The following is a 15378-nucleotide window of genomic DNA, read 5'->3' on the forward strand; positions in this document are numbered from 1 at the left end:
CACTGAGTTCACTAAAACTGGCTTGAAGCAAGCAGAAGTGTCACAGACGTAACAAAGTTTTTGTTATGACTTGTCACTACATAGATGAAACATAGAACAGAACTGAGCTTGTAATGAGCTAATAATTACCTTTGGATGTCAGAAATGTTAGTACAATATGTATGATTGCAACAATTTCTGACATTCTCTGCTTGTATGAGGTACCAACGATTTAGTGGCAATCCTTTGTTGATGAATACCTGCTGGGTTATAATCATCTAATTGACTATGGCACTACCTTAAACATGGGCATGAAGATTGTCCACCATGTACCAAATAGCCAGTGTGCCCGTACAGCTCAGAATCCAACTGGATTTCTCCTTTAAAGGGAAAATCTAATAATTGTTTTAATTCTGAATGTTTATAAACTGATCTTTTACATTATTTACAATATTTGTATAAAATATTTATTTGGAAAGTAAACATTTATTATAGGATTCTTTCATGCTACTTTGCAGTTAAAATGTCTGCCTTTTCACTTGTCGACTGCCTCTTACTGACAAACCATATAGGTTTAAAAGGCACAAGAAAAGAAGTAAGGGGGTCTGCGCCACTTCTCACTAATGCAAAGTCAGACCACTCACAGGGTAACCTTGGCTGCTTCCTAGGGCCCTGCTGATGTCCAAGGTATGATAATCCTACTTCAAGAAATAGCTGAAGGTCCACTGAAGTGTCGGTGTTGATGCATTTGCAGCTGTTAGCAGACTGAGTTAGGCTATTTCCTTTACTCAGTAACATATGCAAAGGGAGGTGTGTTAGTGGTAAGAGGTAAGAGCTAAGGGAACATCACAGAATACAATTTGTAGTTAACCCTAATCAGTTTTTTAACCATAAATGTGTCTATAAACAGTTTAAGTTTGTATTAGTTTTTCTAGCAACAAATTAAAGCTCTTTGGGGGGGGGTCAAAATGTTGTGGACACCTGATCCACCTATATGAGCTTGTTGTATGACAGCCTATTGCAGAACCGTGGGCAATTAATAGGGAGTCCCCCCATTTGCTACTTTAACTACCTCCACTTTTCTAGGAAAACTTTCCACGAGATTTGGGAGTGTGATTTGGGGAATTTGTGTCCATTCAGATAAAATATGTGAGGTCAAGTTCTGACCTGGCTTGCAATCAGAGTTATGAGTTCATCCCAAAGATGTTTAGGTCTCTGTGCAGGCCACTCGAGTTCCTCTACACCAACTCGTCAAGCCATGTCTTTATGGACCAGGCTTTTTCCAACCAAATGAAATAGTTTGGATGGGTGTCCACATACATTTGGTCATATAGGGGTAGGCAAAGTGTGTCTTTCCTGAATAAATGTTGTACGAGGACTGAGCTATTCTGCTATGTTTATGTATTTCTAACTTCTATGTTTTCAGTTGCCCCTTTATGTTTTCTGTATCGTGAGCCCGCAAGACTGTATCAAGTGTTCCGGGAGATGTATGTGCGCTTCTTCTTCCGCCTCCACTCCATCTCATCCCACATATCTGTGAGTTACTGTAATACTACGCTGGGTTCATGGTCAGGGAACACTGTTCAAAACTCTAGGGTGGATAAAAAGTAAGGCTAGGATTCTTGTTTAGAACAAACTGTACAGCATAAATTATGGCTTATTTGAAGCCCAATCCTTATTCATGCCAGCCTCTGCCTAGTAAAAGGGCTATAAAGTCCTAGATGTTTAAATATGGAAATATGGCTGACTTCAGGTATAGGTGAACAATGAGGCTTCTGGGGCTGTGGTGTCATTGGCACTGGAGCTAAATTCAAGCAGCAGTACAGCATCGGAACAGCACTAGGCTGGCTGTCACTGAAGTCGGCCCTGAATATACAAAGCCAGACTTTTTATACCCCTCTCCAGTTTGGAAGGATATTGACAAGGAACAAGCTGTGCCCACTTTCAGCCAACTTTCAATAGGTGTATTATGAATCACCATATCAATTGAATGAATCATAGCCAGCAGTAATAAAAGTCTATCCTTAGGAAATAATGATACTTCCATTAAAAACGAATTGGATCCTGGTATAACCCACCAGCCTCATATGCGTCTCAGTGATCCTGTGGTGCTCTAACTCTTATTAATGAATTCATTTTATATTATGGATAATTCAGCAGGAAAAACAAGACTGACCACTGATGTTCCTCACAGCGGAAGCTGGTGAATAATTTGCACAATATCAATTTTGGATGGGTTGACCCTTTAATAAGCAAATTCAATTTAAGTAGTTGAGAATGCCATGATTATATTTTAAAAGCCTTTAATATATTAGAATTTTCTGATTCCAAACTAATAAAACTATTTGTCAAACAAAAAAACAAACATCTAGGGCCCTTTCCCACTATGTATTGTAACATGTTTTATTTTGTTAGGGCAGCATATGCACTTATGTTGCGCTTTACTCTAGATGTGTTGGCAACTACTGTGCAAGTGTGTTGAGGTGCCATTCTTTATTAATGGCAATCATGTTGTGCAGTAAAATGCTTTTTTTCCAACAGGGTACTGCAAAGCATCAATGTGAATGGGTCCTTATTGCAGAATAATCTTAGATAAAAAATTATCAGCATAATCAGGTTTATTTTTCTCTATATAGCACTGTTAATATGGTCTGTTATGGGCTTCATATTTCCTTTTTGTTGCCAGGGGAATAAGGTTTGTGTAATTATGGCTTGATAAGTATGAAGAAGTGTTTTCTCATGTAGTTAACTTACAGCATTATCAGGCAGGTTGTAGAATGTTCCCTGCGAGTTGAGCGTTTGTGTTTTTCTAGGCTACATTACACAATGCAGAGATAACCTTATTCATTTATGTTTTGTAGGGAATAATGTCACTGTGTCTTCTGTTTGAGACCCTTCTTCAGACGCATCTCCCACAGCTTTTCTATCATCTCCGAGAGATCGGCGCACAACCGTATGTTTTTTCTGTTTTCTTTTTTTGGGAGGGGGTGTCTTCCGGCAGTGTATTATCACTTATGGCAATCACTGTATTCTAGTGTGAAAATGTATAATAAACTCGGAGGTGCCTGTATTCCTTTTATATTTAAATCACTGAGAAAGTAACGTATACTACACTAGTCTAGGAGGAATGCATATTAGAGTGTTGTTAGGGTAAAGAAGGTGTGTCTCAGGTATGTGATAAGATCATCCATGGGTACTTTATTTTTGGGATGACAAGTACCGTAAGGGTTCAATATCATTAAATTCATGTTTAGCATAAGTTACATTAGATGTTTTCAGACTTATAAATACTGCAGATTGTGAAGATGAGCCCTTTAAACTGGAAAATTCCACAGGAATGGTAAGTACATTTTGGAACTGGGAGAAATTAGCATGGCCAAGTAAGAAATGCTTTTTAGCAGGTTGAACTCTTCCTTAAGCCGCTAAAACCTCCTAAATGTATAATTCTGTACCAACTGACGGTAAAACGGTAAAGGATACAGATGTAAAGCTTTTACTTTGTGTTTCTTGAGGGCACTTATGGGGCCTCTATTTTTATTTGTGTGTTGTTTCAGTTTACGCATCTCATTCAAGTGGATGGTTCGAGCATTTTCTGGCTATTTGGCTACCGATCAGCTGCTGCTTTTGTGGGACAGAATCCTTGGCTATAATTCATTGGAAATTCTTGCTGGTAGGATTATCTCTTGTTTACATGGTTTACTATTTGTATTATTAATGCTTGTTAACTAAATCCATAGCAAGCCACACATTGCTCTGTTGCTAACATAAATATTATGTAAACGAGAGAGTTTGACTCCAAGTTCAGCAAATCTTTTGTGCTTTGTTTAAATAAATGAAGAATTAGAGAACAAGAAATGTAATTGTAGTCTGTGTAATGTATGAAGGCAGATGTTAAAGCGCGTGATGGGAAGCATGGTGGCTCAGCAGTCAGTACTGCTGCCTTTGGGTGCCTGAGTCTTGTTTTTGCTTTAATGGCTGTGAGTGGGTTTGCAAACATGTTTCCTCTGTAGACTGCCATCTACACAATCCAGTGTTATGGGTTAAACAAAAAGCCACTTCTACCACGAAGGCTGGCGATACACTGTTAGAACTTCCGATTGCTGTGAATCTGCTGAACTGTTCTAACTGTATATAGTCAGGCTTTCAAACTCACTCACAACCCCACTGATAAAATCAAAATCTTACAATGGGCATCTGTGCCGGCTTAGCAAAAGTCCCTTGCTGCCCTACAGTTTTGTTTTATAGTTTCAGGTGCCTAGACAGCAAAATGCCTTCACCTGAGTTCTTAGCTCTATCCATCTAGCAATCCAATATGCAGGAGCCTTATCCTTATGGAAGGTTTACCTGTTATAAAGAACACAGCACAACAGTAATACTCTGTTTTTGGGACGGCCTAGCAGAGAACTGTGGTGGAGTATCCTACCAGTGTCCACCCTTTACTGATGTATGAATTTATGGTGGTCTTTAATAGCCAGTTAGAACGTCCCTATTTGTATAACTCTTTACGTGATATTAAAGCCTAATTTTTTTTTACATTTCTCCTTCAAGGAGACCCTCCTCTGCTGGAGTCTGTTGCTTTTTTTTTTTTTACTTTTTCATTCCTTGTTTACTAGTGGATCCCCGCAGCGATCTTACCCCCGCCCCCTGCACGGGTGCCACCATCGTTCTAATGGAGGCACCCATGCGCGCTCGTGCCCGCTCGTTTCCACAGTGGCTGTGTGCGTCCATAGACACACACAGCCCTGTGGCAGGCCAAGCACCTTCCCTCTTTGATGGCAGGAGGAGCCTATGGCTTCTCTGCCATCAGTATCCTCCCCCCGCAACCCGGAAGTTCGGGGAGCAGAGGATTGCTTCGGGACCGGCTGCGGGGATGAGCGCAGCTGACAGGTAAGTGTGGAGGGGACTGGGGTAGAAAAAAGGTGCTGGGCCGTTTATACCCTAATGCAGAAAATGCATTAAGGTAAAAAACGCCCAGATCTTAATGCTACTTTAAGGGCTTAGGGCAGGGTTTAGATGTGTACTTTGACAAGACTGTAAAACACTGCAGAATATACTGACAGTGGATTTGAGGCCATCACCAAGTCCCAATTTGGATCTCATTCAGCTATGTGCCGCAATTCCAAAATTCTGTAACTATAAGGAAATTGCACCAAAATAATTCAAGCTGTTTTGATCTTCTACCAAGCAGGAAGCAGAGGCTGCATGTGGAATAAGCACATTTGACTGTCTCATGTAGAAATATAATTACAATATTAAAACAAAGCTTTTAATTTATTAACGCACAAAACCACAAATGTTGATCTCCCCTCACTTTATGACTTACTGACACTAGTGTGGTATGTAAATGATCATTTTCCCATAGTGCGGCTTTTAGGATTCCGCCAAGTACCAGAAGCTGTCACATCCTAGCACTAGTACTGCTAGTTCTCAAACATACATGTCAGTGTAAGGGCCTGTTCATACCAGCAGATGTACATTATGCTTTGAATAACACGCGTACGCTGGTGTTCATTGTGCATGGGCAGTGCAATGCATTGGTTCAACTCATTGCACTGTTTACCTCTTCTTCTTTAACTCTTAAAACATCACAAAATCATTTATCATTCATTTCTTTGCACTGCAGTGCATTGTGATGAGGTGTAGTGCTGTGCTGTGTGAAAATGTAACCTGTCCTTTTTTTCTTGTCTTGGTGTGAACTGCAACAATAGGACATAAGGCAAATTGCCTCGTCTTTGCATTGGGACTGCGTTGGGCAATGCTGTCCAATGCATATTGTATACATGGGCTCTAAGGGGTGCTGCAAAGGTCTACTTATTCTCAGTACTAGCCCCATTAGGGAGTCAGGCAATAGCAGCAACCAGTGCAGGAATGGGAATCTCATCTGTGACAGCCATCTTGACAGGCTCCCTTTATACTAAAAGTGGGATTCTAATTTTTTTAACATATGTGAGGCGCCATTTCATTAAAAATAGTGCAGTATCAGTCTGCTTTATTAATGTTTGGTCCTTACATATCTCATTCACGTATAAGTTTGCTAGTTGGCAGTGTGAGTCATGCGTGTGGTGTCAGCTGGAGGACATGTATGAATGATCACTCCAGATGGTAGCTGGTATCTGCTGGATGGCATTTTATCAGCAGGCTACTTTCTCGTAGTGTACTACAAACCTTGCATGTTTTTAGAAGTCACTTTCTCCCTTCCATTTCCTCCATTGCTGGATTCCCAGCTGTTCACTGATATGCTTTACATTCCACTGATCCAAACAATAGTCTGTTTTGTGATATTTATGACTATACTATATAAAGTGAGCTATTTTATTCATCTTTACCTAGGGCACAGAATACAACTGAGTTACCAGTTTTTAATATGTGTCAATGTAACATTGTATATCATCTGTAGGTGGTTAATCGGTGGCTGGATTTTTGCTATAGTGATCACTAATGATTCCTACACTTGCAGTTGCTTCCAGTAGCGAAAATTTGCCTTCACACTTTGCTGTTAGCAAAATTTGCTACTAATATTATCAGGAATGCACCGATACCGTTTTTTTGGCATCGAGTACCAACATTTTTTTTTCCGGTACTCGCCATTACTGAGTACCGGTGCATTGTTCCCCGATTATCAGGAAGTCGGGCGGTGTATTATGACCCGTCGCCCCAGCTTCCTGATAGTCTTGTGAAGCCGGCGTTCTAGTGAAAGAACACCGGCTTCAGAGGCTGCCTGGCTTCCTGACCAATAAGGAACAAGCGAAGCCGGCGTTCTAGTGAAAGAACACCGGCTTCAGAGGCTGCCTGGCTTCCTGACCAATAAGGAACAAGTGAAGTTGGCTTCCTAGCCAATCAGGAAGCCGGGTGGAACGTCATGACCCGCCTCCCGGCTTCTTGATTGGTAGGAAGCCGGCTTCACTTGTTCCTAGACCAATCAGGAAGCCGGGAGGCGGATCATTATGTGCCGCCCAGCTTCCTGATTGGTTAGGAAGCCAGGCCGCCTAGCAACAAGTGAAGCCAGTTTCCTAGCCAAGGTCATAACCCACCGCCCGACGTGCTGATTGGAAAGGAAGGCGGCTCCAAGCTCCCACGGCACTGCCGGAACGTCCGGGTTTAGTGGTAAGTATTGGAGCATTTGGTCGAGTATGAGTACTCGCCCAAATACTCGGTATAGGCAACAATGGAGTGTAGCGTGTAGTACCAAATAATAACTAGCAATGCACCGATACTAGTATATGTGCCGATACCGAGTATTTGGGCAAGCACTAGCAAATAACATATAGAGAGACTAACATAGCACTACAGTGCCATCTACAGCTAAAAAGACGTAACAGTATATCAGTACATTGGAATTTCAGAATACAATCAGTACATATCAGTCATATGCTGTTGCATTTCCAACATACACTATATGCCCAGGAACAGTAAATGGAGAAGTCATCAAATGGCCTCAGATACAGCAATATGGGACTGGTGATTAGATGTCCTATTCTGTTCAGGTCTTCCTTTTGTATAGCAGAGCAACAAAGTCAGGCTAAAAGCAGATGTAAGCCAGGGAGTGCTCTGGAAGAACGTCCTTACCCATAGAACATGAAATACGGCCGGCCGGGAGCTTTACATTCAAGCGATCGGGCGTCTCTACAGACGCTCGATCGCTTGTATTAGCAGCTGTCACTGCTGTTGCCGGTCCCGAGATCCGCTGTGACCGGTACGGCTCTGTGACAGGAGATCAAAGGGAGTTCAGTAGTATACAAACTCCCTTTGATCTCCTCTCAGTCCCCGAATGCAGGAAGTGATGTGTATTACATCACTTCCTGCATTCAGTGTCACTCTCCAGCTACAGAAGCTGATGAAGCAGATCTCTGCTTCATCAGCTTCTCTGGGGGTCCCTAATTGACATTAGGGGTCTTGGAGACCCCTGATGTCTCCATAAAGAGGACCTGTCATGTAAATTGGCTATCACATAGGGGGCTTCTTAGCCCCCCATGTAATAGCAATAAAGTTGTGTGTAAAAAAAAAAATATAAAAAATAAAGAAGCATTAAAAAAATTAAAAAAGAAAACCTTTTTTTTAAAAAGTCCCCGCCCCCCACATACACACGCAGATATGTGTCGGGTGTGCCTACGTGCGAAAACGACGATTGCGCCTATTGTGCCGCACATGTTACATATCGCCGCAAACGTCTGAGTGAGAGCAATAATTTTAGAGCCATTAATCACTGATAACACTTAACTAATGAACAGTAAAAGCGTTTTAATCGTCGCCTATGGGCGTTTTTTTGCGATTTTGCGGACGCAATTTTAAGGCTTGACATGTTTGGTGTCTATTTACCCGACGTGACCCGTCTTTTATATTTTACTTAAAATATGGGTAATAATAAATGTTTTATAACATAACGTAGGGAAACTTTGTTGTTTTTTTTTTACATTTATGCTACTTTTTTCATTGTATAGTAAAAAAAAATCTTAGGTCATATAGTGAACTTAAAAGTTATATAAACCTTAACAATGAAGATCTCTTATTTGCTCCCTAATGATCCGCTGAATAAACCATTTAAAGTGTTTTGTTGTATTGGTATAGAGATGAGGAGAAAGGGAGGTACTCCGAAGTCTGGACACACTATCAGTCCTATGGTGACAAAACTGCAAAAGTACAGTGGGTGAGCATTGTCACTTTAGGACAATGCGTAGGCTGCAAGTATGGTAAGCTACAATATATTACAGTTTTGGTTTTAGATACATTTTAATTCTGTTCTTCATTAAAGAATTCCACCAAAACCTGAAGATTTAGCACAGGGTGGGTTACAGTAGCACACCAAGTTATTGCTAATAGTGCTAGTTTCTAACAAAGTGAAGAAGTAGGTAGAAGAGACAACCTCATGCTCTGGTTGTCTTCCGTAATGGAATGAGGGGTCGGGATTGTCACTCCAGCATTCTCCTTGAGTTAGTAATTTGACTAAATGGCAGCAGCTGAGAGGATGAAGTAGGATTTTCACTGCCAGTGGATCTGTTGTGAGCATCAACTATGGTAAGTATGTCATTTATTCCTTCTCTTGGTATTGCACATAATTTGACTATTGAACTACAACTTCCTCCCTCCTCACAGAGACCTCAGTCAGCCTATGACATGTGAGACCAGTAATTCTACAACTGTGATGGACCATCACTATGCTGTATTTGTTTAGATGCACAGGATGTTCATGCTGCTGGCTGCGGCCATGGGTAGTATTGTATGGATACATGTATGTCACAGCTCGGTCAGAAATGATGAATTATTTCTAATGATAATTAGTAGGTCAGCAGTTGAAATGTTCCACATTCTCTTGCAGTGCTGGCAGCTGCTGTGTTTGCTTTCCGAGCAATGAACCTGATGGAGGTGACATCACTGGCTGCTGCTGAAGTAAGTATAAGTTACACTCTTTAGAGATGGAAATAGTTCCTGACACATTGCCAAGTGCAGTCATTTGAGTCCCCTGTGTTCCTCCCAAGTAATGCATGCCTCCGCGACTCGATTTTTAGTCTGGTTACAAACCGAAGTGAAATTCTAACAAAATGCAATCGTTTACACCTGTTGACAAGTGCTGTAGAATGCATAGCACCAGGAGACTTTCCTCCGCTCTTTAACTTTCATGCCATTTCATTAACACTGCCCACACTAATGAGGTCAAGTACATGGAGCTCACCAAGAATATGTCCGGACCAAGATGTTTTACATATAGAATTACCCAAACTGTACAGTTTGTGCCGTGCTCATTAAAACTAGCATGAGAAAGCTTTGGGTGACTTTACTATCACAGACAATATGACCGTTCATGTTTAAAAAGGAAAACTCTATTTAGGAGAAATAAATAATGAATTGCACTCACCTCCATGATCCTTTTTGTGAGAGAGAAAGCTATGAAACCACTGCTATCAACGCAGATGTAACTCACCCTCAGTTCCTCCATCTTGCTTTTATTGGAGTGGTCTCTGCAATAGAAGCCCATTGGATGCGTTGTATGAAGTGTATCTATGGGCAAAGAATAACACACGGTCTGTCAATGGTATTAACATAACAATTTTTGTTTTTCTGGGCCCGCCATAACAGTTTTCTTATCTGCTGATCCTGCCAGTAGGACCATTATTTTTACACTTCCCATAATAGTGTAACAAAGAGCTTTCCGCGCCAGTTCACACCATATGCAGTTGTGATGCAGTCCGTTTATTTGACTGCTGCAGTCAAAATACATCAGAATGCTTTCCTATGGTCTTTCTTGTGCTTTATTCACACTGCAATGGTGTGAATAAAGCACAAGAAAGCCCATAGGAAAGCATTGTGATGTATTTTGACTGCAGCAGTCAAATAAACGGACTGCATCACAACTCCATATGGTGTGAACTGGCCCTTAGCAACCTGGGACGCTCTGGCCAAAAAGGCCAGCCGCCCACGTGATTCAATGAGATGCTACCTGAGGCAACCACCTCAGGCTGCCTCATTATAGGGACAACCCTGACTGGCAGGATGAACAGGTAATAAAACTATGTTATGGGGAGACTCAGGAGAACAAAAACGGCTTGTGTTAATGCTATTGACAAACTATTGTTCGAGTAACAGTACATCTACACTGACAGCTGTGGTTCAGTGCTAAAATAAAGGTAATCAGCTTTATATTTATATAGATAGACAGACACTGGTATATACCTATTTCCTGAGAATCTTCCATCTCTCCTGTGCTGAGTGCTAATGATAACACATTTCTATGACGCTAGGTCAGTGGACCTTTCATTCAGGCAGATTACTTTGTAAATTGATTTGACTTCTATATTTTTAGGAATCTTAAACAACAAGTGTTTCCTTAAAGACCACCCTGATCGTCTAATAAGACATGCATTGATGAGTCACATTGCTAGACTGGAGAGTGAGCTCTTGGATGAACATTGCTTACGACGTAGGCAAAGGATTCATAATGTGCTTGTATTTTTAGCCCATGGTTGAAATTTTAAACCTGTTAAACACTCATGATACCATCTGTATCTGATGCACGTCTAAAGGCCAGCATAAGACTTCCTTCTGAGGGTGAAATCGCCAGCTTTGAAATACCTGTGTGTTGTGGAGTCACAGGAATATCAGAGAATCATGGGACGAGCAGTCAAGTGTGTCAGCCACATGGAACACAATGGGCGGACACTGACCAAGGCTGACAATCTTTTATTTTTACACACACACATCACAATGACAATATTAGACCGGTCACGATGATGATACAGGTGAAACTCGAATAATTAGAATATCGTGCAAAAGTTCATTTATTTCACTAATGCAACTTAAAAGATGAAACTAATATATGAGATAGACTCATTACATGCAAAGCAAGATAATTCAAGCCGTGATTTGTCATAATTGTGATGATTATGGCTTACAGCTCATGAAAACCCCAAATCCACAATCTCAGAAAATTAGAATATTGTGAAAAGGTGCAATATTCTAGGCTCAAAGTGTCCCACTCTAATCAGCTAATTAAGCCATAACACCTGCAAAGGGTTCCTGAGCCTTTAATTGGTCTTTCAGTCTGGCTCAGTAGGAATCACAATCGTGGGAAAGACTGCTGACCTGACAGTTGTGCCGAAAACCATAATTGACACCCTCCAGGGAAAGCCTGAAAAGGTAATTGCAAAGGAAGTTGGATGTTCCCAAAGTGCTGTATCAAAGAGTTATCTAGTTTGGTGCAATGATGCTGTATTAGTGAGAGTTTACTAATGATATTATGTACTGACGTGTAACCATCATGAGTTATAGTAACTATGACCAGACAGGTTAGTGTCATACTGTAGAGTGCTGCACCACAAAACGGAGTCAGAGTGCTACTCAATGTTTGGGGGCAAGTAAAATATATTCAGTATATCTAAAGCCAAATGTTTTTTTTGTTTGTTTTAGACACAGAAGTGAAGGGTAAAAACCTGTCAAGTTTTTCATTTGCTGTCCTATAAGAAAGTCAGAGGATATGACTGTCAACTATTGTATTCTGACAGCATCACAACACCTAAACAGTGACTATTTGTCTGACAATTTTGCACCCAGCTTCTTTGATTTTGTAATTGAAGTTGGTGCCGACATGGCCATCCACTTAGTTACATACTTACATAGTTCGTCAGGTTGAAAAAAGACACATGTCCATCTAGTTCAACCTATAGACATATGCCCCTAATTACCCCCTGTTGATCCAGAGGAAGGCAAAAAAAAACCTATAAAGCACGGTTTAATTGGCTCCAACAGGGGGAAAAAATTCCTTCCTGATCCCATAAGGCAATCGGATATTCCCTGGTCAAATTCCTGCTGAATCGGCCAACATTTGAGCCGTGTATGGCAAGCCTTAATCAGGTATCACTCGTGGAAGTTTTCTCCTCTATTCCTGTTTTGGTGGCAACTGTAAAAGTTTGGATTACCCATCACTTTTTTTTTCTTTACTGTAATGATGGTCACCGGGACAAACAAGGCGAATCTCTCCAGCAGGTACACAGACAGCAATACAAATATAATGGGGTTGTAACACTTCCAACCTCTATGTATTAGTACAAGTTTATATTAAATTCAAAAGGATTTTAAACTATTTCAAATCAGTTACAATGGATGCGGTTCCTTAATTACATAGTTAGTCAGGTTGAAAAAAGACACAAGTCCATCAAGTTCAACCCATAGAGATATGAAAAAAAAGAAAAGCCTAAACAAACCCGCTATGCCCACAGCTACCCCCTGTTGATCCTGAGGAAGGCAAGCATGGTTCAATTTGCTCCAACAGGGGAAAAAATTCCTTCCTGATCTCATAAGGCAATCGGATATTCCCTGGATCAACAATCTCTGATGCTTAATATACCTCTGATAACTCAATATCCAGTAATTCTCTGTGCATTCAAGAATAGATCCAGATGTTTTTTTAAACAATTAACCGAGCTAGCTAGAACTAGCTCCTGGGGGAGTCTATTCCACATTTTCACAGCTCTAACTGTGAAGAATCCTTTCTGTATGGAAGGGTGAAACCTCTTTTCCTCCAGATGCAAAGACTGCCCCCTTGTCCTTTGCAGTGACTTAACGTGAATAATTTGGCACCAATCTCACAATATGGATCATTTATGTATTTATGCATGGTGATCATGTCCCCCCTTAATCGCCTCAAATTCACAAATTCAGGTCAGTTAATCTTTCCTCATAGCTGAGCTCCTCCATGCCTCTTATGAGTTTAGTTGCCCTTCGCTGCACTTTCTCCAGTTCCACAATACCCTTGCATAACTTTACATCAACAATTTTATCAACATTAAACCTCATTTGCCAAATAGATGCCCAATCACACAGTGCATTCAGATCTGCTTGTAAGTTGGAGACATCTGTAAGGACTGTATTCCACTACATAACTTGGTGTCATCTGGAAACACAGAAATAGTACTTTTAATCCCCAATTCTGTCATTTATAAATAGGTTAAACAGTAAGGGGCCCAACACTGAACCTTGGGGGACACTACTAACAACCTCAGATAATCGGCAGGTGTATGGGCACCTTTACTCAATGGGCAGCTGGATGTAAGTACGCATGTGTCTGTTTACATGATGGATCTGAGGTAATTGGATGTAAAGGGACACGTCTGCTTGCATCCAGCTGTCCATGGGTCACAAGAGGGAGGAAACATGGGTCACAAGAGGGAGGAAAAATTGAACGGACCTGGATGTCACAAAAGTGACATCTGTTCTGTACTGCTCCAATCAGAACAGATCCCCTGCTGATCAGAACTAATGTTGCCCATGTGAAAGGGGCCTAAAGGCTTCTTTTCCGTAAGAACCAATGTCTATTCTTCTCTGTTGTTTACCATAGTTGTTTTTATTCTCTTTTTCTTTAGGCTGTACTTGCCGACATCTCGACCCTGAAAGTTATGCCTCTTCTTCAGATTTTCCTGTTTGCCACTGTCACATAATCACTCCCACAGTCCACATTATTAGAATTCACATCTTTTACTTGGAATCAAACCATAAACAATGCAGTTATTTATAGTCAACCACAACGGGGTTTTCATTGAAATGTGTTCAAAATAAATCACATCAGAATATTCATTAAAACAATGGAAATTATGGCTTGTCTATACCTATTGTAACCAATTACATTCATGTTTACAGCAGATGAGCGATATGTAAATTGTGATTGGTTGCTATAGGTTACTGCACTGTACTCATGTCTCCCTGTTTTTAAACATAAAATAATCATGTCATAAACATGTCAAATCTGCTATAAAACTGCTAGAAATGGACCACATGGCATGCTTTGCACATTGTTTAAGTCCCATGTAAATAAAGCTTGTAAAGAACCATATCAAATAATAAATATAGCTTTGTTAACATGTTGACAGATTTGTTTTGTATATTCATAGTGGATGTTATGCACATAAAGAACATTTATTACAATAAATATGTAGGATGCCATCCTAGTTTCTGGCTGTTATTCTGTCCCTCTGATTTTGTCTTCATGAATACGTTATATAGCAAGTGATGTCAGAGTGAAAGGACCTTAGGTTGGGCACATAATGGGGAGGGTTATTACCCATGTGCTGGGGACTGGGTGCTGAGGAGTAAATGTAGATGTGCTTGGTACTGGCAGCTGAGAGATTAATGCACAAAATAATGCAGACAGGGTAACGCATATACATAGGATACCACGTGAGAAGAACTAGAGAACTCTGTCCTGGAGGGCCATCTTACTGCTGGTATGGATTCTGGGTCCTAACACACACAAACACATTCCTACACAATAAGAAGTGATAAACTTACATTCGGAACCTCCAGACTATATAGGTCCAGTGTTGAATGTCTAAGGGAAGGACAAGGATAGTGTTTAATATGCAGTTTGTGAAGTGGGAGACTTTAGCCTTTAATGTCACTTTAAGATACTACAGAGACTACAGCAGTGTAAACTAGGGTAGCAGAAGGACAGTGTAATTAGGAATAAAAGGCCTAACTGGTGTATGCCTAACTTTTATTTTATCTATGGGGATAAATGGGTTGAATGTGAATGATATAATGTGAGGTGGTTTAGGTGCACACTGTTTTTGCACTTAGTTTTTTTTTTTTAACCTTTCAAATGATTCAGTGGTGTGCTGTGGACAAAAGGCAGCTTCAAAAACAGATGGACAAGTGAATGATTCATTTTAACCCCCCAAAACTTAAAAAAGGCCCTACAAACATAAAAAAAACAGAAATGAAAATACCATCTCTGAAACAAAAGGCAACTTTCTTTTTAAAGGGGGCACTTGCTGCAAAAAAAAAAAAAAGTTTTCTAAGAACAGACCAGTTAAAAGGGACCAGAAACCTCAAATCAACCATAAAATAAAATGGAAGACAAAAAAAGTCCCTAATAATAATAATAACTAAAATAATAACTAAAAATAACACAAAAAG

At 40.4% G+C, this 15378-nt stretch overlaps 1 protein-coding gene across 2 annotated transcripts in view; it reads left to right on the plus strand.

The window, feature by feature from the left end:
- TBC1D19 (TBC1 domain family member 19) overlaps nt 1–13984 on the plus strand; it is a 108986-nt gene extending 95002 nt beyond the window's left edge. For both annotated transcript variants that reach the window (XM_018561406.1, XM_018561407.1), the window contains 5 exons: nt 1406–1515; nt 2841–2932; nt 3534–3649; nt 9293–9363; nt 13830–13984. In XM_018561406.1, the coding sequence (XP_018416908.1) occupies nt 1406–1515; nt 2841–2932; nt 3534–3649; nt 9293–9363; nt 13830–13904 (464 nt within the window). In that variant the 3' untranslated portion in view covers nt 13905–13984. The remainder of the gene's footprint in view (nt 1–1405; nt 1516–2840; nt 2933–3533; nt 3650–9292; nt 9364–13829) is intronic.
- Nucleotides 13985–15378: the final 1394 nt, after the last annotated feature.

Source organism: Nanorana parkeri, unplaced genomic scaffold, assembly GCF_000935625.1.
Source record: "Nanorana parkeri isolate BGI_ZX_2015 unplaced genomic scaffold, ASM93562v1 scaffold522, whole genome shotgun sequence".
Lineage (NCBI taxonomy): Eukaryota > Metazoa > Chordata > Amphibia > Anura > Dicroglossidae > Nanorana > Nanorana parkeri.